Source organism: Temnothorax curvispinosus, unplaced genomic scaffold, assembly GCF_003070985.1.
Source record: "Temnothorax curvispinosus isolate PA1 unplaced genomic scaffold, ASM307098v1 QBEX01016803.1, whole genome shotgun sequence".
Classification (NCBI taxonomy): domain Eukaryota; kingdom Metazoa; phylum Arthropoda; class Insecta; order Hymenoptera; family Formicidae; genus Temnothorax; species Temnothorax curvispinosus.
In genome coordinates, this window is record NW_020226583.1 from 1 (window position 1) to 22,962 (window position 22,962).

Genomic DNA, 22,962 nt, shown 5'->3' on the forward strand with positions numbered 1-22,962 from the left:
GCCGTGTTGTATCTCGTTTTCGCGTGACGCCTCGAGCTCTGCGCCGATCCCGCGATGATGCGCCGCGCGTAGGAGTGGCCCCCGCGTATAAGCGAGTCGCGCCGAGCTCCGGGGAGTCCGGAGGAACCGCGGCACTCTCGACGGGGAAACCGTATGCGTCGTGTTTGTCGTCGTTATTCGCGGATGTTTACGGCTGGCATGTTAAATGGCAATGAACATGGAAGTGGTGGAGGTGTCCGTGGTGGCGTCCGACGACGCTAGCTCGCCGGGGGCCCAGGGCGGCGGACCCGCGACCCTCGCGAGCGAGTCCTCGTCGTCGCCGTCGCCGTCGCCGCGCGCCGGCGACGACGCGACGGTCGAGGGACCGGAGGGACCCGTCGACGCGAAACCGACGACGAGCGACGGCGCCGCGACGGGGGAGGGACGCGAGGAGGAGGAGGATCCCGCGAGAAGCTCGCCGCAGCAGCTGGACGACGGTCCGCGCGTGCCGCAGACCCCGTTGGCTTTCACCATCGATTTCGGCAACAACAAGGAGGTGGACACGGCGAGGTATCAGAATCTGTTCGAGAGGTACAACGCCAGGCACAGGCGGAACCTCTCCACGTCCAAGGTAATCGAGGATTCTGTTGTTTTTAACATATGTTTCACATAAGTAGATATATATTTGAAGGCGTTCAGTAAACGAACTGTTAGCGTATGCCAGTAGTGGCCAGCAATTTGCCAGCGATGGATTGAAGCAGAACGTTATAGCAGATTGACTTCGACTGCGTCCACGTTAAGCATGTTTTGTCAGCGGAGACCACGCTGTTGACGATCTCACAGCAGATTGCCAGCAGAAACCAAACGGAATCAATTTGTAATCATTTAGATGAATATTATATCGTTCAAATTGTTAAAGTGATTCTGCTTGATTTCTACAGTCAATCTGTCATCGCGTTCTGCTAACAGATTCTGTTATATTTTTATTGGCATTCTGCCGACAAGCGAATTTGCAGCAGACTTGTTGCGAAATTTGTTTTTGACAGATTTGGCTATTTGGGCAGTAAGCTTGAACGTTACAAATGTCTTTTTATAATAAAATATAATTATTTCGTACAAATTGTTATTCTGTGTAATCTTGATGTGATATACGAACACAAAAACACATTAAATATTGCGGAGCTTTACATAAATTATATATTGTAATGGTGTTTTTAGGTAGAAGTAAAATCAAAGAAAGCAGGCACTATACTGTCTCCAAACTTGGTGCAGAAGCAGAAAGTTCCTAGCACTCATTCGGAGGGTTATTTTAGCAGCGAGGATGATACAAAGCGAAAATCTGACCAATTATCAGAAAGACTTAAACAATTAGGTAAATAGATATCGCATTTTTGTTTCTCCTCTCTTTTTTTTCTGAAGAATAATTTCGTTTAATATTTACAATCATGTATTTTTAATTGTGAAAGGTCAAGGTTTATATTGCAATTATTACTTTAAAATAAAATGTATAAAAAAGAATTTGTACTATATAATACATAAAATTAATTGTAAAATTTATTATTAAATTTTTATATTGAGAATAGTCTGATAAAGGCATTCAGTTTCAATACAGGATTTTTTCTTTAAAGTGAATCCTGTATTGGAATTGAATGCCTGTGATGTATGAGTCATGGTGAAGTCATGTTCTTCAGGCTTCTTAATATTCCTTACAAGTGCCTTCTACCTATCCTGAATGATGTAGCCTGCTGACATATTAATGACTCTGGTGTCATAACCGTTCCCATGTTAGGAATTATGTGTGATTCCCCAGAAATTATGAAGAATATCGACAATTTTTCTATCGTCATTTTTGTAATAACTTTACTGTTTTTAAGATGATTTTTCAGAAGACATACATTGTCTCCAAATTACAAATACTATAGAAACCAAATTAAGAAGAATTGCATACATATTTATTTTTATAAATAAATTTTTGTCATTTTGCTTAAATCTTATTCGATATTAATTATCAATTTAAACTGTATATAATTCTTTAGGTGTCAAGAATTCTTTAAGAGCGCATTCTAGCACAAAGAAGTCTACGAATGAGCATGTAGCTTCCTCTCATCAAAATAAGCAGTATTTAATGACAAGGTCCTGTGATGATGAATTACGTCACAGCAACAAGCTGTCGTCTCAAGGCCTCTCTTTGGAACTGGAAACCAACGAAAACGTGTACTGGACATCCCAAAGGTCCGCAACGATAAATGATTTAAGTCGCATTCAGATTAGCAATTATGACGATGACGAAAATGAGAAGCGATACACGAAGAACATCGAATATATCGACGTTAATCACGAGTGCAAGGAAGTAAACAGTGTAGAGGACAACAAAGTGTCTAATATGAATTATCTCACCGATGAATTATCTCACGCTTTCAATATAAAGAGTACCAGTGAGAGAGAGAACAATTTGTCCGCCGATCAGAGAGAACAATTCGTCAGTTACGCGATGGATCTGAACGCGGACGATACAGCGGATACAAATCTAGATGCGTTCAACGTCAGTAACGTCGACGCTAATTCCGATGGTGCGGTGAGCGATGCTGGAACGTACACGATTCATAAGGACTATACGGACGAGGAGAAAGCGAGAATGGATATCGACAAAGTTTTCAGCGTCGGTGTTCTAACTGAAGACGAGAGCAACGAGGCATACGTTCATAATTTTAAGGTAAATAACGTCTACAAGTGGTCGGCATGCGTAACGGGCGCAGGTGTTTGAAATAATTTTATCTTACAGATGAGCATTTCGCGCGATAACAACGCATGGATATCGGAATGGGCTACTCAAGTAGCGGAGCATAACTCTCTCCCTCCGATAATAGGCGGCTCGACAGGTCGTACGCCGCCTCTGAGTCCCACTAAGATACCATCTCCAATTCACACTAGATCTCAACGAGCGACACGTAGTCGTTATGTATGTATCGCACATTTTCAAGTATATAAAAATGATAAAGATATCTATGGAATAGCTATAAAATCTATAGACAATAACAAAATTTCTATAAAATAGCAAATTTTCTATGTTATACATGTCTCCCGATAATTATAAAAATCCGACATCTTTATTACATCAATGTTTTTGTTTTTATTGTCTTGTGGCTTTTCGTTTTTTCTCCTTCAAACATTTTTATTTTTTTCCTCGCAGGAACAGTCGCCCGACAACAATCTGGACACGGACTCGTATGTACGAATAAAAGAAAGGCTCGGTTTAGTTTCAAGTCAGCATCAAATTATAGACTCCGGCGGGGAATCCGATGAAGACACCAGCAACAGTTACAACACGCCGCCTAACAGCTCACAACGTACACCTGTACATAGTACCGTAGTTAGACGCGGCAGCTTGTCCGAGTCGTTGTTTCGGCGAGCGAACAGCAACGAAAATAGGCGAAGCGTCCGAAAATACTTAAGTTCAGCCAAATCGAAGACTACTGATACTAATGTAGATTTACTGAAGAGCCCGTCCCAGGTCTTGTCGCCTCTCCATTTTGAGAGAAGAAGTAGCTCTCTAGATAGGTAAATGATCCATTTCACATTATATTCCGATAAATTAATCTGTTAACAACAAAGATAATTTGCATTAATTAACATCGTACGCAACAGTTTTTGCGAGTGGCAAAATATAGAATTTTGTAACGTAGTACATAGATTATTATTGGGTTCTTTTACACTTTATAAGAAATCTATTTTTCTGTAATGCAGGAAAGAATATACTTCTGATACAACGGAATCTAATACGTCCAGAAGAAATAGCGCGAAGTATAAGGAAGACTTAAAACATACGAATAGTCCCATTTTAAGCCGTCTCAGACCACCCACACCAAAATTGACTAACAGCCCAATTGTGAGCCGTAAAGCTACCGCAACAAAGATTCTCAGTTCTCCTTTGTTAGAAAGACCTAAGCACTTGGCGAAACCGTCACAAGCGAAAAATATAGGATATTTTACATGCGTCGAAAATAGGTACATATTTTTCATGTTTATTATGTTATATATAACTTTAAAACGTCACGCTTCAACATTTAATCTTAAAGTGATTGATATGTCTTACATATGTTGATTCTTTTCTAGCCCGTATATGCTGAGAAAATCCAACAGCACCACGAACTATCATGAAGGAACTAGTTATTTTGATAAGGATATGCCTCTTAAAGCGCCTAACGTGCTACGAAACAGTCCAGAACTTCACCGGCATCTCAATATACAGAGATCGTCAAGTAACGCGAGCATTAGGAACATGAAGTCGCAGAATCTCGTGTCGCGTCGCAGCAGCTTCAACAGTAGCGACATTGACAGAATATCGTCGAGAGGAAAGTATGCCTCTGTTGTTGCCTCCGATAGTAGTAGCGAAACTGGTGAACAGCACAGAAAATCTCCTCTGACGCCAATCTCATCTGGAATCAAGCTGAATAGGGCTTTCAGCATAAGAAGAGCAAGGTATCTTACGTAAAGTATAAGAATTTTGGGAATCTGCTTCAATTTCTATAGAAAATTAAGAATGGAATGTATTACAGATTAAATTGTGAATCCGACACAACGCCGAATACAACCCCTGAGGAAAGGCGTAGAAGAGCGCAGTCCGAAGTTAAGACTGTAGCACCTGTGAACAAGCAACAAAGTTATCATCGTATTCGCACAAATAGTGTTGGAGCGCACAGCAAGGAATCATCGAAGAAACCGGAGACAACAAAATTCAGAGCGCCGTCTATATCTAGGACCGATACTGGGAGATTTAGTATGAGAGCCCCGAAGCCGACTCACGTAAGTGTCACGTCTATGCAAAGGATTATTTTATTTGTAGAATATTTTAAATATAGGTTTTTTGTTCCTTTTTTTCCTTAAGCATCCTCCCGGTAGTCAGAAAACTAATCAGAAGCCAAGTAAAGATCACAAAAAATCTGGTAGAAGTAATTCCTCTCTTACGTCCAAGGAAGTGGAGTTTCAGAATTGGAAGAGGCGGAAAAGTTATGATCCGATGAAAGCAGCGGCTGAAGGGAGAAAGAAATTAATAGACAGTACAAAGAAACATCACAGTACCGAGGACGGTTCTGGCAAGTGAGTATACAGAAACATATGGAGCATTTACACGCGGGTAATAAACATAATTCAGTTTTCGAAAAGTGTGATGTGTATTCCAGCCATGACAATTCCGTGCTGAGATCTGCAAGTTTTCACGGTACGGGAGGTGCTCTCTCATTAGCCAACGATTGGTCGGATAATGAATTAAATTACTGTTACGAGGACAACCAAGTACCACCGCCTAGTAGTCCGCAGCTGGTACGTTTTGAGATATGTGTTAATTATAATTAACCCATTAGTTATATTATTTGACGAATTTAGCTACTCCTAATCTTAATAAACTATAAACTATAACGAATAATTGTGTACCAAATACTTTATAAAATCTGTAATTGATTAGGAGAGCGACAGTGATTTAGAAACTTCGTCTTATCTGCAAACAACTCAGAATGTCGTATCCGCAATGTCCGCTCGCATGACTGGATACCGTCCTCCTCTCGTTTCCGACAACGAGAGCGACGAAGACACGAGTCACAGCCTGCATCAGAATATATCGAAAGGATTACGCCATCCGAGCGATACGGAGAGCAGTGACGAGCAGCATCCTATACCACACTCTCCTGTCTCCAGTAGTAAATACAACAAAGAATTTAGGTGCCTACTCTTTTCCTTTTTTTTTTACATTTTGATAATATTTCTCTTACATATCCAACTGTTTCTTCTTTTTAGTTTGCGTAAGGCAAAATTGGATCTGCAACGAACAAAACCTGTGTCTTCCAATGTGAACAAAGCTGCTTACAGCAAATCTGAGTCGCTTTCCAGTATCAATAGAACTGATTCTGGACGACCTAGCGCGCGAGTTAATAGAGGTTTGAGCATAGTAAGTGTAATGTGTCTTCTTATTTTTAAGATATAGTAAGATTTATCATGTAACATAAATATATGTATGAATGTAGGGGCCTAAAAGCAAACCAAAGGAACCGAAAAAGCCCTCGGCGCCAAATATACGCGAAGTCGAGATGCAAAATTGGAAACGTCGCAAGAGCTATGATCCCATGAAAGCTGCTATGGAAGGACGGAGAAAAGCCGGCCTGGCGAAGAAAAATGCAACTTTGTCACCGAGGTAAGAGTCGTTGATTCAACTTTTCATAAAGGAAGAAGTGATGTACGAAGAATTTTTCTAGACAACGCAAAAATCCAGGTGTCTATGTCTCTTGGTCTTTTGCATTGTCTAGGAAACATTATTGCTCAACTAATTGAGAAGACAATCATTTTACTTTACTTGTTATATTTTGTTGTTAGGACCGATAGCGATCGATAAAAAAATATTGTGGAAAAACAAGCAAGTGGTATGGTACAAACTCATTTGAACATTTTGCATAGATTCTCTCATTTTATATAGATTCTGTCAATAGGTACATTTAATAGATGTTTTTTACTTTAAGATATAAAACACTTTTACTGACGAATGCTTGGTTTTTTATTGCACTAACTCAGAGCTCCTATCAGATTAAGATTTTAAGAATAATAGAAGAGATATACTGTACCTGTGTTCTGCATTAGTTTATCTATTTTAGTGATATGATGCTTTTGCACTTTGTTTATTACCCATCTAATCTCTTACCATTTATAGTTGTAGCAAACGATCAAAAAACCCCATACTTATTTCTATGGAGAAAAATATAGTGCTATAATTAATTCTAAATACAGAAGTCTAATCATTTTATTTGTCTAATATTGAGATTGCGTTTAATTTTATCAGATAGTCCAATTTTAGCAATAATATGATATGTAAATATGCGTTTACAAAGTTTGCCCTTTGTTAAAGAAGGGCGTAAACGAAATGAAAGATTTGTTTCTTTACTTGTTCATAATTCAACTGCATTCTACTTATACTTTTATCTGATTTTAGCCACGTAGCAAGATCGCAGAGCTTTCACGGATCAGTAGGATTAGCAATCAGCGATTGGAGCGACGAGGAACCGGTCATATCCGCAGATGAAGGCCCACTTTACTAAAATTGTCTCAAAGTTAGTGGGAAACACGAAAACGAGCACATATGTGAAAATAAGATAAAACCAATTACAAAAATTCTTATTATATATAAAAAGTGCAAGAATAAGCGAATTTTACAGGATGTTATAGGAAAATTAAGCACTCCTATATCTATATAAATCTATTGAAAAGGATTGTAGCGAGCCAAATAATTAACTGGAGAAGTCTTTTCTATATTATAAATTTGTGGGCTATCGACTTATTCGATTGCTAAATCCTGAGTTACAAAAAATGCGCTTCCTGAAAGTGATACTTAAAAATTATATGCCGAAATTTACGATATTAGTATTGAAACGTCCAATTGTTTGTAATTAATTTGTACGAGATACTCTTTCTTCTCAAATTATTTCGTACTTTTTATTACAATGTAAAATGAAAAATATTGCCTAAATATAGGGATAAATATATTTAATGTGTACAATAATATTAAAAAGAAAAAGAAGATTAATAAAGGAGACTCAAGATGTTTTAATTATCAAGCGAGAATATAATAATACGGTATTCAAAATATAATAAGGAGTGCTAAATAGAGAAATATATGTGTGTCATTGGTTTAATTATGATTGGACCAATCGTGTAGCGTTTATGTACAAATATTTTTATCTATAAAACGTATTTTGTTTCGCATTGGTGCAGGCGATTCGTCTAATTATATTTACTTGTATATTTTATAAAGTGTATTTTTTTTATTTAAAACGAAAAGAGCAAAAAACTTTATGTATAGATTCGTGTATCTTTCTTCATCATATTACGGTTGATCAAATTATGTAAGTTACGTTGCTTGTAATAGCGAATACAATCTCAAATTGGGTACTCGCGATTTCTTTCTGCTAATGCAATTATCGACACAGAAAGAATGTTGTGCTAAAGCTCTCTTCCAAAGCGCGCAATGAATTGTAGTAAATATTTTTCCTGTACGATAATTTAATGTGATCATGAAAGGCTTTATGATGATCTTAATCATTAAGGTGTATATATCACTATCGAGCGATTTAATTGTACATTCTTTCTCTCGATTTTTACGTAAGAACTAACCGGTATGTCTGTCAATTTGGTTCGGAGAAGTTGAATTGTCTCTGTAACGTACTCGACCAGATAATATTAAATAACACGGACATAACATAAGACATATTTTATACTTGTTCAAAGGATTGTATCACCTGTTCATCATATGCCTGTTGTTCTAATATAAATTCGATGAAAATTTTATCTGAATTTCCTGGAGAATTTCGTGAAATTTATACAAGTTCGTTGTGCATATCGCAATCATGATAAAGAGTTATATTAATGTTCCCTTTATTGCGTAATTCTTAGATTGTTTCATTTTAAAGCAATTTCTTTGCATTTTTTTTAATATCTCAGCGTAAAAAAAAATTTAAATTAAGTAATTTAGATTTTTTTTTTATCGCGATACAATTTACAATTTATTGATTTGCAATACACTTTCATTGTGGGATTATGCAATAAAGGTCACAGAAGAATGTGATACTACGACAGGATTAGAAAGTTATTATGTATAAGTTAAATATGATAGTAATTTGAATTTCTTTGTTAGAAATTAATAGATAAATGTATGATAGTTTCCTAATTAAGTTTCCATTACATGTTCGGTTCTAAAAATGTTTAATTCTGTAGTGCTATGCAGAATCTGTTAATAATATTGCAAAGATTATAAAAATATGGTGTGCTATCATTAAAATTCAAATTTACTTTTAATTATTCGATTATTCATAAAAAATATTATTTAAAATAATATCTTTTCAAAATACACTCTTAAATTTACAGAACTGACACTCGATAGAAAAAATCTATTACATTTTATGCAGTAACATGCCATGTTGGAAGTTACACAATTAGTTCTTCGTTTCTTTTTTTACAAATTTATGCATATAATTAAAATATCTCACGAACGTACAAACTTCTCATAATGTTCTTAAACACATATTCATTTTTTATTCTTTCTTTAAAAAAAAAGGGCTTCCAATGTGCACACACAAACACGAATCACTATATATTTTCAAGATAGATACATCAAAATACATCAAGATATATTGCATCATTTTTATTTTGCATCTGGAAATATGAGGGTCATTAAAATAAAAAGAGAATTTAATTGTAATTTCATTGCTCTCGCGCAACAAAAAGAAATCTCAATTATTTCTGAATACACTTGCCGCAGATCCTCACCTTTCTAGATCGATTTAGCGAGCAATAATTTGTAAACTTGTAGGCGTTGTTATTTTGTCAAGGAATCTTTTAAGTGACCGATTATCAACGAATCTTAGTTTTTCTTTTATCATTAATGATATTGTATCTCAAAATGTCGTCTTATTAATATGATCTGAATCGTTTATTTCTATGCTATGTACACACAATTGCTGTTATTCGCATAATAGCGTACAAAATGTGTTTCGCATCCTGTTTTGTCACAGAAAGAAGCGCGTGCATATATATGTAATAACAATGGGATATATTTTTGTATATTCAGAGCCTACAGCCGTAAGCGCGTTAAGTTCCAATTCTGCAGTTAATTAACTTTTATCAGAATATGTACACAGTTCTTTTGCAGAATGTTTATTACACGATAGCGAAATATAGCATCCGTATCTTAGGAGCGTGTCAATCGATCGTATGTATCGTAATAATATATAAGTGTAAATCGCAAAGCAGCCGTTTGTTCCTTTATTTGATGGGAAAAGAGCGTTGTGTTAAAAAAAGAAAAAAATTGCAAAATATTGTCAAGTGTTCGCCAAGTCGCCTGCCGACCAAATCAATTTATCAGGAACTGGAACCTCATTTTATTTTAATTCCTTTTACCTTCTATTCGTATATAAGCGTGTGGTATCCGCGTTTAAAACTTGTACAACGATCATTTACAAAGACTGAGACTGAATTGCAGCAACAATTCACTCACTCCCGACTTTTTTTCAGATCATACTGTTGTTCATCGTGCGGATAAAAGAAAGGAAATAAAGTCGGAATCTTTGGACTTGTGCAATATTGAGAATAAAAAGTTGTCAAAAGTATAATGTTTCTTTATAAAACTGTTACTTAATTCGCGTTTTATTTTAGTTTTAGTAGCTCGATCTCTTCATCACAACATATTCATCACAATTCTCATTCTTCTCCACATATTAATATTCATAAACGTTAACAAATATCAAAATGTTAAAAAAGAAATCTTCATGCTCTGTCCAGCGAATAACGCACATACATAAAACATTAATTTTGCTATAATAACTATAATAAAGAGTAACTTTATTAATACTTTAATAAGCAAATAGCTTTTTTTGAATAACAAAGTAAATTTACTTATCGCAAAAAAAACTTAAAAAATAATGTGATGCATTTGTACAAGATAATAATTCAATTGTGCCATATATAATATATAAAGAGTAATGTTATATTAATACTTTAATAAGCAAAATTAACTTTATCAATAAATAAATAAATAATAAGTAAGAAAACTTTGTCAATAGTAGAAAAAATAACAAAGAATCCATAAATATGCATTTTTTATGTTAGATTTTCATTAGTTTTCTATCCGTGGGTATATGTACAGTTTTGAGCAAGTCTCGAAACGTTACTCATCTACATGCAGTCACATGTGGCCACATGATCACACACATGATGGAGAAACGTGATTGATCACCAGTCTTGTTGACAACGCTGCCTTGTTCTAGTGAGTAAAATGCCATGCGTTTCTTTAAATTACTCAAAATCATGTATCTAAATCATCAATACGTGTATCAATAAACGCATATAATACGAAAGATTTTTCATTAAATACTGAGACTCCGTACGAATTCTTTTTCAATGTACCACCGGTCGACGTTATAGGTTATCTCTCTTTAGAGTACGCATGTAATCTTTTCTTTGATATATCTACAAATCACTTGGACCTGAGTAACAGGGTGTTTTTTAACTCGTGTTTACGTTTGCAGGTTTTATCTTATCGCGCATTATTGAAAATCATGGACAACGATCTCGCCGAGGCAATCATAACGCAGGCTACAGATCCAAAAGTGGCATTTATGGCCGCGGTTGTCTTCGGGTATTGTTTGTACAAACTCATGACCATGGCAAACAGAAGGAGCCCTCAATCCTTCACGGAGGACTCCGACGAAACGGATGACGATGGCGTGGTAAAGAAACCACATATAACTTGTCTTCGAATCTCTCTCTCTCTGAAACTTTTATGTAATTTTTATCTTGTAATCCATTAAGCGTTTTAATTGTTACAATTGTTTTCTGTTTACCTAGGCATACACAGACAAGTATGACAATTACAAGTTGATTCTGGTAATTAGAACGGATTTGAAAATGGGAAAGGGAAAAGTGGCGGCTCAGTGCTCTCATGCTGCTGTCGCAGCGTACAAAGCTGCCAGGAAACATCCGAAAATTCTGAGAGGGTGGGAGGAGTCTGGCCAAGCCAAAATCACCCTTAAGGTACTGTTATTTCAAGCGATTCTGAATACTGGTAGTATTGACAAAGGAAATATACTCTTGTAAAATATATAACGAATTCGATATATTCGTATCAGTCCAATATATTAAATATTCCTTGTAAACATGAACCAGATCGTGAGGTTTCGATCGAAAGAGACCATTCGTTCGACATTTAATAAATATATTTAACTATACACAGTTAAAATAAATATCTTTTTTCGTACACGCACGCACGTACAAGGTGATGAAGGAAGGATATATTGACTTCCAGGTTGACAGCGAGGCTGCTCTGACGGAGATAGCGAAGCAAGCTAAGGCTGCGGGTCTCTTATCGAACGTAGTACAGGATGCGGGACACACGCAAATACCAGCGGGAAGCAAGACGGTATGCGCGGTCGGACCGGGCCCGGCGAAATTGATAGATCAAGTAACCGGTCATTTAAAGTTATTTTAACTGCTTATCAAATAAAGCCCGAGCCTTTTGATACACCCTCGATTTTTATATTTTATTCCTAACACCCCTAAAATATCTCGTATCTGCTATTTTAATTATATCAGTCTGTTGGCGAAATTTATTCAGTTATATGCAGAGAAATCAAGAAATCGTAACGCAGCAGAAGTTGACGTTAATGTCGCGAATTTTTAGTATCCACTTACATATATTATAGGAAGGTTAATATTATATGATTTTATTGTTTTTTTTTTTTTTTTTTTTTTTTTTATATTGCTTTGAGAAGCAGAATTTTGAGATTAACATTTGACTCGATAAAATGTACGAGTAAAACAAATTTCCTTCGTGACAAGCTTTAACAAAAGTATTTTTATCTTACTAGATTTCTCTTACAATTAATATAATACGTATTTGTGTGTGTGTTGCGAAGTACAAACGTATCATAGAGTGTCAATCCGACTCTCGCGTTCTCCTCGCACACTTGAGAACGCATGATTTCTAAGAAACATATAATAGTCGAAGTCAGAGCTCGGATGTTGGTGCAGCTAGTACTATTCATTGTAAATATCAATTATAAATGATAATGAATATATGTATAAGGAAGTTGATTCTTTTAGCTCATTAAACATCCGAACTCCACGAACAGTCGTCTTTTGCTATATTAATTAAGAACGTTAATAATTAAACGTTTGGACGGATTACAATTAAAATCATAGTTGAGCATATTAGCGCTTATTAGCGAGATTATTTTGTTCTTGTATGTATATAGATAGAGCTCGTTACATCACGAGTTCCGACGTATGAGAAACAGACATGTATGCAAATATGTGCATTTAGCGAATGTTAAGGCATTTATGGTCCCTAGCGCATTCTTTCAGGGTTTCATCTCGAATACCAAGAGATATTGGCAAGTTTGTTCCTCGTCGATCGCTTTTCTGTCAGCATTGCCGTGGCTGCAAGGCGGCGACCACCTGTTTCCCGATGTGTCTCCCATTCTTTGGTACCCAGTACTATATACTCCGCAAAATTAACTTATAAATATAAATAATCTATATCGGTGGCGCGGGAGCTTTCCGAGGTATTTTATTCGAACTGGCAGCGCTGCACTGCGACTCCGCGATAGATCTACCGTCGGCCTCGTCTCTCCTGCAGAGCTCCGGCTCGTTCTGTATCCAATTCTGCGTCTGACTGTGACCCACCGTCTTCGCCGATTGCGATTCCTCGTTCTCGGATACGGCGCCCACCTCCTCCAACAATTTCGACAAGGACGGCGCCAAACCCAATCCCAAATTACGCTCGTGGTAAACCTCCGAAATCGTGGGCGTGAGCTCGCGCGTCAGGCTCGTCAGGGAGGTAGCCAGGTTCCTCAAATTTTGCGGATGTGTCTCCGTAGACTGCGTCGCGTCGGTCTGCGCGCTGCAGATGTCCTCGTTCGCCGCCGTGGAATGCCGCGGCTTCCTCGACGAATTCGTGCCGATCTCCGTTCTCACGCTCAATCTCTCCAACACGTTAGCTGGCAACGGCGGTAACGGCTGTCGTCTTAGCACGGTAGCATGACCGTTATCCCAGTCTGTCACCGAACTGCTCGAGCTCGAGCCGGGCCTCACCGGATTCTGATCGGGATAAAGATTCCGGATTCGAGTCTGATGATTCAAGTTAAGCGCCACTGGAGGACTAGGTGTAAATGCCACGTCTGATTCACCTGGAGCGTTCGAACATAATATTAAATTTCTGCGTAAAGCTTATCTTATGAAATTTCTATACAAGATTATTTAATGTGAAATTCTCGCCGATTGAGCAAATCGTCTTTTAACATTTGAAAAAGACAGAATCAATTTGGAGGTGCTCTGTCTTGTAACTTTAAAATATTTATATGTACCTCCACCATTTTGACACGGCTGTCGTGACGCTGGTATCAAAACGTTCGGCGGTTCCATGGTCTTTCCATCTGGTTCGCCACGATGTCGTACGTAACTTGCGAACGCTCCTCCCAATCGTGGCCGTTCTACAAGGTTTTTCTCGATATGGGCTACGGAAGCTAAACTCTCCATTGAGCTGCCTGAATCTAAGCTAAGACTTTTTGGTGCTTCCTGTGTGTCTGCAATTGATAATAATATACACATTATACCAACGAATATAATTAATTTATATTTATTACTGTGTTACTATGTATCAATATTTGAATTTTAATTTACCAAATAATGCGAGAAGAGCTTGAAGAGCAAATTGGACAGCTCTACGTGAGGCTTGTTTGCCTGTTCTCAGTATCACTTCCGATTGCCCGACTTCCATCAAGTCAAATCCTAAGCTAGCGAACAGTTCGTGCGATCCTGATGCTCTCCAAACATGTACAGGCAATATAACTTCTTGTCCTTCTGTAGCGCAGCTGGCTCTTCTCATGGCAGCGATGACGTCTTCTGCGGCTTCCGGTGCCTAAAATATTTTTTGCGTAATTAATTAAAATCAACTTTATACCATATTTAGTTAAGCATAAATTAAAGTGAGTCAATACTTGTAAGAGCCTAGCCAAGGCGTGCAACGACGATTGGCCTAATCCTAGTAGAGCTTGTAGGCTGGCGCTACATCTCGTCAGTCTTTCCTCGGGATCGCTTTGTGGGAAGAACACGGAGGACGGTATACCGTTACCGGCCGGCTCGAATCTAAATCCCACGGACATCAGGAGCTCTCGCCAACCGGTGGCCGCGCCCACCTTGTTCTCAATACTACGCTGCGTCGTATACATGGCGTTCTTCTGTCCGCGATGAATTCTCTGTAACGATTTCTCTACCAGATGAAGCGTCACTCGCAGCGCGTCCCTGCTCTGCTCGGGGCCACCGCGCAATAATTCCGCTAGCGCTTGACCCATGAGCGCGACCTGATGAAACGAGAGAAAAATGATGAAATATTACGATTAAAATTGCGAAAAACGAAACACTATATTAAAATAATTTTTTCATTCAAAACTGTCTGATATAGTGTCATAATTATAATTTAATAATTAAAACAATGTACGAAAAAAAATTCTGTAACTAAAGGAGTCTACTTTCTAGAAGATTAGATTTATCCAGGTCATTTCAGAACATTAATCAATTGATTCGTTCGTTGTTTTGTATTTTACATTTGTTCAAATAGCACATACAATTCCTATCGAATATACCTTGTTGGATAATCTCGCGTCTCCGCCGATAAGCAGCCAGCCGGCCCAGTTAGCGGGATGAGCAAAGTGTCTGGTATGCTGGACGGTCTGCATCGCCTCGGCCAAGGCACGGGACGCTCTGGCGCCTTGCAACATCGCGCTGTAGAACGCTCGCAATAAAATACTGCCGGCGGTCGGTGGTACTGCCCACATCCCTATGAGCACACATTGCGCGCCCGTGCTCAGTAAGGTCTTGGCGAGATTCTGTATACCGTCTGACGTAGCGTTCGTGCAATCTACGTTGCTCCAACTTTGACCGCTGGACACAACAACCAGACGGGCGGACATCTTTATCCTAAGTAAGTCCGCCTGGCTTATCAGGTATTCCGGTCTCTCGGACGGCTCCTCACACTGATCGGGTGAGAACGCTAAACTGCTGGTACTCCAGAAGATCGGCACCGTCAAGTGAACGCACTCCGCATCCGGTAGAGATCGCAGAACCGCCGATCTGGTAGCTTCCAATCCTGTAATGAACGAATGAGAGTCGGAAATTGTATGTAACACTTCTGTAGAATTAAAAATTTCAATATTCTAACTGATACTAACCAGTCATTGCGCGGGCCTCCAGTAATTCGGCGACTATTTCCGACTCGGTCTCGGTGGAAGCGACGCTCTCGGCCCAACCGTACTCCTTTCGAATTTCCTCCGGCAGAACAGGATTTCCGGCGACTAGCGCGGCCACAGTAGCACCGCCTTCCAGCACAGGTGTCTTCGACCTCTTTCTGAGCGCCGCAAGGGATGGTACTACCAACAACGAAAATCTTTCGCACAGGTAATCCTCGCCTGGATTGGATTGCAAAGCCGGGAACGGTGCTAAGTAGAGAGACTTCTCCACCACGAGGATCAGCTCCTTTCGCGGCGGCGGTAGCAGATCCTCGAACGGAGCGAGGAGAAGGTCGTAGAGCACTTGTATCGGCAATGGTGCCTGCCACGTAGGTCCTTTCACGCCTCGTCCCCAACGGGCGCTTCCGGCGCGAGAGCTCACGGAACCGACGCTGAAGAGGCTGCTCAAACTGTAGGAACTGGCGTTCAAGTGATGACCCCTCGATGGGATTTTGGTAGATTCCTCAATGAGCTCGTTGCTCTCGTCCAAAAGCGCTTCGCGCGCTTGAAGGACTCTCTTTTCCAGACCTACCCCATCGTCCAACGTGGTGGAGTGGAATCGTAACAAACCGCGTCCTGGCGCTAAGCACCACGCATGCAATTCACATCCCACTTCACTGAAACGATTTCGTTCAATTATTTTAATCTATTAATAGAATCACGGAACCAACAAATTATTATGATATTAAATAACATTAGGGGAACGGGGAGTAGCCCTGGACATTATTGAAATTCAAGTATACCGCGTATCTATGGCCATTGTTTAAACACTCTGCATATGTCGAGAAAGGCATATTAGAATGTTTAAACAATGGCCATAGATACGCGATATACTTGAATTTCAATAATGTCCGGGGCTACCCTCCGTTCCCCTGTATTTCGCTGTCTCTCTTCTTTAAGTTATAATAATACTCGCTTGCAAAAAGATCATACCTGTAGTACAGGATAATTCCGCGTTGCCGATCAATAATCTCAGAATAGTGAGCTGCGTCGTCCAGGGAATTACTTTTAGATCGTCTAGATCTTTCCGCCCAATTCAAAGCTTCTTCTGCTCGGTTTAGGTGGATCAATACCTTTTGCAACATCCTATACGTCTCTGATAGCAATTCAGTTCGATTGGGTTGACCGCAAGACAGAGACACACAAGTTCCGTCTAATGACTCTAAGAGATTCGCGGCCTTCTCCAAGTGTTCTACGGAGATGGTCGCTTCTGCGGCCTCCCAGTGCACGAGACCAAGTCTGTGTCTCAGTCTGGCGGCTTCTTCCCTTCTGCCCAAGCCCTCGGACAGAGACAGACCAGACTGCAGATAACTCAGAGCGCGTGGCAGGTCCCCGCACAGATGATGGAGTCGACCCAGACTCGCGAAAGCCGCCGCTCGGGCCGGTTGATCCCCCGCCGCGGCCGCAAGACTCAACGACTGTTCCTGCAATCTGATAGCTTCCTCATATTGTCCCAACGTCTCCTGGGTCATTCCCAGATTAGCACAGGCGCGGGCTTGCAATCCAGCCGCATCCAGACTCTCGGCGATCGACAGCTCCAACTGATGATGGCGTAACGCGGAATTTGGATCGTCCATCAAAAGATGTACCGCTCCCAAACCACTGGCAGCTTCAGCCTCGGCCGCTTTGTCGCCGAACCCGCGAGCAAGGGCCAATTGATGCGACAAACAACTGACGGCCTGCTCGTGATTACCTAACGCGGCGTGTACTCTGCCTGCAAATTAACATTCGAACAAATATCAATACACAGTTAATATAATTGCGTTAAAATTAGGTGATTGAAAATGTTTGCATGAATTTTGTATATAAACATATTTGCTAAAAAAGATTTCTATATGATCTCTTTTTTACGAACTTGATAAAATTAATCTATATTTAATTCTCAATTTACCTAAGTCACCGTAAGCGGCACCCCTTGCCTCGGGACTGTCCACTTCATGAGCGGTTACTAATCTCTTCTCGAAACACACCAAGGCTTCCTGTAAGTTTCCGGTAGCCTCACGAGCTCTTCCCAATCCTCTGTACGCCCTCTCCTGATCTCTTGTGCTTTTCAACTTCAAGGCGGCTGTCAATTGTTGCTCATGACATTTGATAGCTTCTTCCAGATCACCCAAGGCCTCGTAACAATCCCCCAAGTTTCCGAGTGCTCGAGCTTTGTCGAGTAAAGCGGTGTTAGTAGTTAGCGGTTCTAAAGTTGCTAACTGTTGCTCGAAATAACCGATAGCATCCTCATAATGCGCCATATTAAGCCTAGCTATGCCCAAATTTCCTATAATAAAGAGTTATAGTTAAAAAAAGGATGGTATGTTATTTTATTCATATCTTTTCAAAAAGAATATCTATTTATTTTTATATAATTATCTTCTTGATTCTAGCATATCATTCTGTACATACGTTATATATATTGCGTTTATCTTTCTCATTTAAGCAAGAAATTTTAAATTTACATTTCGAATGTTTTATTTAAAAAAAAAATTCCAAATTTAAACATTATAAATTTAAATTACCTAATGCTTGAGCTTCAACTCCGGAATCCGCTAGTTCTTTCGCCCTCTCCAATTGTTCTTGATAACACTTGACCGCGTGAGTGTACTGTCCCAATGCCATGTGTACGGCACCCAGATTTCCATGCGCCCTGCATTCGCCGCGCAAGTCACCGGCTTCTTGCCTCAAAGTTAATTCCTGCGTGTGAAAACCTAGAGCCTTGTCCAAGTTCTTCGTAGCTCGATGAGCGATCCCCAATGCGCCATAGGCAGCCGCTTCCAAGCAACGATCGGCCGCTTGACGTGCCAAGTTCAACTGACGTTGATGCATCTTGATAGCTTCGTCGATCTCTCCCATGCGCAACAAGCAGTCGCCGATATTTCCCAGAGCGCGGAACTTGCCGGCCAGATGTTTGGTCATGTGCGCAATCGCTGCGTTAAATAATTAACGATTATTTATTATATTTTTTATCATTATACATTTTATTTTTTCTACTTATATTCTCCTACTTTTAATATATTAATATATAATTATAAAATATTAGTTACATTATTGTATATGTATGTTAAAAATACGCAAAACGTGTTACCCAAATAATATTTTTGGCATTCCAAAGCGGTGTCCAGATTTTCCAGCGCCAAGTGAGCTAATCCCAGATTGCAGTAAGCTCTACCCATTCCAGATTTATCCTGCAAGTCTTTCGCTAATGCTAAATCCTGATCGTAATATCTGACCGCTTCTCGATGATTTCCCAGGCAATAGTGAGCGTATCCCAGAAAATGGCACGCTTTAGCTTCCCCTTCAACGTCGTGCAATTCTTGCGACAGCATCAGATAGTGCTCGTAATATGGCACTGCTTCCTCGAATCTGCCGCGCGAAGAAAGACAATTGGCGAGATTCAGCAGGGCACACGCCTCACCAGCCGTGTCTTTCAGTTCGCGCGCAATAGCTAAGTGAGCTCTGTAATGTCTCAACGCCGCTTCATGGCCTTGCACAGCCTGATACGCGACCGCCAAGTTTCCGTGTGTGCTGGCTTCCGAGCTACGATCGTTTACCTGAACGACATTTTTCATTAACAGAGTGTTTCACAATAATGACATACTTATTCTAGGGACGCCTTACCTCTTTGCTTATCGTTAATTCCTGTTTGTGGTACTTGATGGCTTGTTCGTAATAACCCAAGGCGTTATAAGCATTACCGATGTTCCCGTATGCTCTACCCATACCAGCTTTGTCTCCTAACGATCTCGCGATTCCCAAGTGTGCCTGATGTAGTTTCAAGGCGGCATCGTGCTCGCCGAGCAGTTGGTATACTATGCCCAGATTGCTGCAGGCTCGTCCCTCGGCCACCTTGTCTTTCGTGACCAACGCGACGTCAAGCTGTCTTTGATGCCAGAGTTTTGCTTGCGCCAAGTCGCCTATGATATTTAGAATAAAATCATGTTAACGTAAAGAAAAGTTAAAAATAGAAATAATACGTTAATGTATTGCAACATGACGATACAGTACTTTAATAATATATCGTTATCGTCACCTGCACATCTGGCGGCATGACCTAATCCCGCGTATGCTCTGATCTCTATCGCTCTATCTCCGAGTTCCTGAGCTATTCTCAGAACGTTCTCGTGATAAGCCATCGCCTGTCCGAAATTTCTACGATAGTGGTGAGACGATCCCAAGTTACTGAAGGCCCTCGCTTCCTCCACGCGATCACCCAGCCGTCTGGCTATCCTCAGGTGTTGCGTGTGACAGTCGACAGCGCTTTCGAACTCTCCCATCGCCAAATAGACCGCCCCGACGTTACCGATCTCGCGAGCCTCCTGCAGCCGATCCCCCATCTGCTTCACCAATTGTACGCACTGCTTATGGGAGGCCAGGGCGTTCGGCAAATCGCCGATCGCCGTGTAGACGTGTCCCAGACTGGTCAAGGCCGACGCCGCCGCCTGCGTATCTTTGCATTTCATAGCTAGAACAAGTTGGTACCTATGAGCTGTTAAAGCCTCCTTGAAGCTGCCCTTGCTGAAGTAAGCGGCGCCTAAATTCCCGTGGGCTCTGCACTCGCCCTGCGGGTCCCCTAGGGAACGCGCCACTCCTGAAAATTTCAATTATCGGTAAACAAACTTGCTCCATTAGATCCTTAGATTCACAGATTACAAATTGAAAGGAATCAATGTAAAAATTTCTGCTCGATTTATTGTCCCGACTTATCTGCTACTTACCCAGATCCTGCTGCATGTAGTGTAACGACTTGTCCAGGGAGTTCAATGTCCAGTACGCGCTGGACAGAGCGGAGAGTACGGAACCCTTCAATTTCAAGCTGCACGTTCCGATGGTGAGCGCGGCTTCTAGCACGCCAGCGGACGCCCTGTATTGTCCAGCCCCGAGCAGCTCTTGACCAACCACGGATATAACGACGAACGGAGACTCGTCGAGCTTCATCACGCGCAACTGTTGGAACGTCGGCTCTAAGGTCGGTCGCAACGGAGACTTCAGAGACGCTTCTACCAAGCCTGATAACAGCTGATGATTGGACACGTCGTGAGCTAATCCCGTGCTGAAGGCAACGAGTGCCTCTCCGTAACGTCCTAGGCATTGTAGCGCTACTCCTTGTCGGTAGTACGCCTGAAAACGGATCGTTAAAGATCCAAAATTGATAGGAATGCACGAAAGAATACGAGGAAGAATGCACATACCTTCGGCCACTGTGGACTCAGCTCGGTAGCTCTGACAGCATCCTGCAATGCGAGCGCAAACAATCCCATTTTGAGCCTGGCGGCTGATCTGTTCGAGTATAACACGTGACTAAGGGGGTCCAAGGCAAGGGCTTCCGTATACAATGTCGCGGCCAGGGCGTAATCTCCATTCTGGCACGCCGCGTTACTCCTGCGTACCGTTTCTAAGAATAGTGCCCTGGATCCAGCGGCCAAGGCCGACGTACCTTCGGGCTCCACCTTACAATCATCAAATTGGCACAATCATATTTAAAGCAAATAACTTCCTGCTTTTATTAATAGATAAAACTAAGCTATTTATATAAATTAAAATAAGAAATCACATACATGGAAAGATCCATGGAACTAGAAGAGGCTACTTTTAAACCAGTTATTTTTACTCTTAACTATGTGATAAATTTTATATGATTAAATCAATGATAATTAAAAAACTTTTAACTCATAACGTTAATAATATATATAGACACGAGTCATATTTTATTTTAAAAAATATAATATAAATTTGTAAAAAATTCCAAATAGAGTTAAAAGCGAAGGAGATACTTTTTATCTCAATATTTAAAAGTGATTAACATGTATAAACGATTTCTTCATTATAAAAGACAAGGGATAAAATTAACATAAATCAGTATATCAATAAAATACTCGATTGAATTAATAAGTACGTAGACAGTTAAATGAGACTGATCAAAACACAAGATGTAACGTGTAAGCGAAGGCCAGATCCCGATTCAGGATTGGGCCCAAAGTTGCAAATAGGAACCTCGCAATTACCTCAGAGATATCCCTATGAGACATTGCTTAAGACGAGCTAGTAGCATCCTCTGGCATGGGCATCATCTGCGGCGTGCTGGCATGAAGAACAGGCCCCGGATTGAACGTGCGATACCACTATTTCTCGCCGTCCCTCGCTCTCTCGGCTCTCCTTCTCTCCCTCACGAGATGGGACTTACCTCGGCACCACGTTCCCTCGACGTCCGCTCGCAAACTAAACTCTGCACGTATACGCGCGTTACATTATTGTTTCACCTCGCGCGAGCGGTAATAAGGGGGTTTCTTTTCGCTAGAACGGGCAAATGGGACCGATTAATAAAAAAGGAGGGAGGCAGGCGTCTTAGGGGGGCACCCACTGCATTCCTCAGGCACAGCCATCTTGGAATGTGACCCCGGGTCCCCCCGTCGGGCCCAGAGCGGGGCCGGCACTGCTGCCTGCCGCTTGCCCGGTGCTGTTTGCTTCTTCTATGCGCTCCTCTCCTCCTCCTCCTCCAACTCGCCGGGCCCTTGATGAGGCCCCGGCCGTGTGTTGCCCCGCTCGTTTTGCAACACTATCATCAACATACGAGCGTGTAAATCGAGCGAGCGCGCGCGCACATACGCATACACATACACGTGGAAACGTGGGCCACGCGCGCGAAGATACGTGGGCCCGCGATGGGCCCTGATGCCCTGCTATGCAACGGCAGCCGCTCCGCATCTTGCACTTCGAGTATCAAAGGGGGACCGTCTTCGTCTCGCTTCCCAAGTTCCATGTAGATTCGTTAATTAACTATATAGATCGAGGAAGATCTTCCGGAGAACAATCGGACGTTCTTTGAGCTCTTTGAGACTCCGCGTTAATCCGAGATACCGTTATGATGCGGGATACCCTGTATGCATATGTAAAAATGTAAATGACGGGAGATCTTTATCATGCGACGAGAGGGAAAGTTATATCGACGTTGATGATTAAGAACTATGACTTTTAATGCGTATACTGAATAATGAATGTGATTAAAAATTCAATTTTTTTGACTAGTTCGTGAAGATCAATCAGTGTCATAAATGTTGCCTTTGATCTTCCACGTGTCGAACGCACCGTTTTTGCATTTGCAATTATTGTTTTTTTAGACGTCGAAACAAAGAACGGAAAGCCGAACGAGCGTTTTAAAAAATTGTGTCCATGACGTTCCTGA

The 22,962-nt window shown here is 40.8% G+C and overlaps 3 protein-coding genes across 5 annotated transcripts; 2 read left to right on the plus strand and 1 right to left on the minus strand.

Annotated features, from left to right (window-relative positions):
• Window positions 1-361: 361 nt before the first annotated feature.
• LOC112467031 lies at window positions 362-7,521 on the plus strand (the record flags this gene model as incomplete). The annotated part of the gene is made up of 14 exons (XM_025035467.1): window positions 362-610; window positions 1,198-1,351; window positions 2,016-2,692; window positions 2,762-2,938; window positions 3,170-3,537; window positions 3,724-3,984; window positions 4,093-4,458; window positions 4,536-4,782; window positions 4,865-5,076; window positions 5,160-5,298; window positions 5,441-5,694; window positions 5,770-5,920; window positions 5,997-6,163; window positions 6,953-7,521. Coding segments are annotated over 14 exons (3,528 nt in total), but the record flags the coding sequence as incomplete, so codon positions are not given.
• Window positions 7,522-10,686: 3,165 nt separating this feature from the next.
• On the plus strand, window positions 10,687-12,038 carry LOC112467035 (peptidyl-tRNA hydrolase 2, mitochondrial-like). 3 transcript variants are annotated; one of them, XM_025035476.1, is made up of 4 exons: window positions 10,687-10,777; window positions 11,040-11,240; window positions 11,359-11,544; window positions 11,816-11,998. In XM_025035476.1, the coding sequence occupies exons 2-4, from the start codon at window positions 11,070-11,072 to the stop codon at window positions 11,996-11,998; spliced, it is 540 nt and encodes a 179-aa protein (XP_024891244.1). In that variant the 5' UTR covers window positions 10,687-10,777; window positions 11,040-11,069. The 3 variants fall into 3 exon arrangements, with proteins under 3 accessions (XP_024891244.1, XP_024891246.1, XP_024891247.1); XM_025035478.1 differs by lacking the exon at window positions 10,687-10,777 and adding an exon at window positions 10,784-10,951; XM_025035479.1 differs by lacking the exon at window positions 10,687-10,777 and having other exon boundaries at window positions 11,070-11,240; window positions 11,816-12,038.
• Window positions 12,039-12,128: 90 nt separating this feature from the next.
• On the minus strand, window positions 12,129-22,142 carry LOC112467034 (tetratricopeptide repeat protein 28). Its single transcript, XM_025035475.1, has 15 exons — window positions 21,785-22,142; window positions 20,972-21,229; window positions 20,498-20,900; window positions 19,813-20,370; window positions 19,401-19,696; window positions 18,868-19,333; window positions 18,302-18,709; window positions 17,686-18,063; window positions 16,728-17,508; window positions 15,738-16,411; window positions 15,153-15,655; window positions 14,508-14,870; window positions 14,191-14,428; window positions 13,875-14,093; window positions 12,129-13,697 (listed from the first exon to the last, which is right to left on the minus strand). The coding sequence occupies exons 1-15, from the start codon at window positions 21,806-21,808 to the stop codon at window positions 13,045-13,047; spliced, it is 6,222 nt and encodes a 2,073-aa protein (XP_024891243.1). The 5' UTR covers window positions 21,809-22,142; the 3' UTR covers window positions 12,129-13,044.
• Window positions 22,143-22,962: the final 820 nt, after the last annotated feature.

Bases quoted from the DNA above. Each gene is read 5' to 3' on its own strand.
- LOC112467035 (XM_025035476.1), top strand. From the start codon at position 11,070: ATGGACAACGATCTCGCCGAGGCAATCATAACGCAGGCTACAGATCCA. The intron at 11,241-11,358 runs GTAAAGAAACCA...CTGTTTACCTAG, and splicing joins AAACGGATGACGATGGCGTG to GCATACACAGACAAGTATGA. The intron at 11,545-11,815 runs GTACTGTTATTT...ATTGACTTCCAG, and splicing joins AAGCCAAAATCACCCTTAAG to GTTGACAGCGAGGCTGCTCT.
- LOC112467034 (XM_025035475.1), bottom strand. From the start codon at position 21,808: ATGTCTCATAGGGATATCTCTGAG. The intron at 20,901-20,971 runs GTATGTGCATTC...ATCCGTTTTCAG, and splicing joins TGAGTCCACAGTGGCCGAAG to GCGTACTACCGACAAGGAGT. The intron at 20,371-20,497 runs GTAAGTAGCAGA...TGAAATTTTCAG, and splicing joins CTACATGCAGCAGGATCTGG to GAGTGGCGCGTTCCCTAGGG.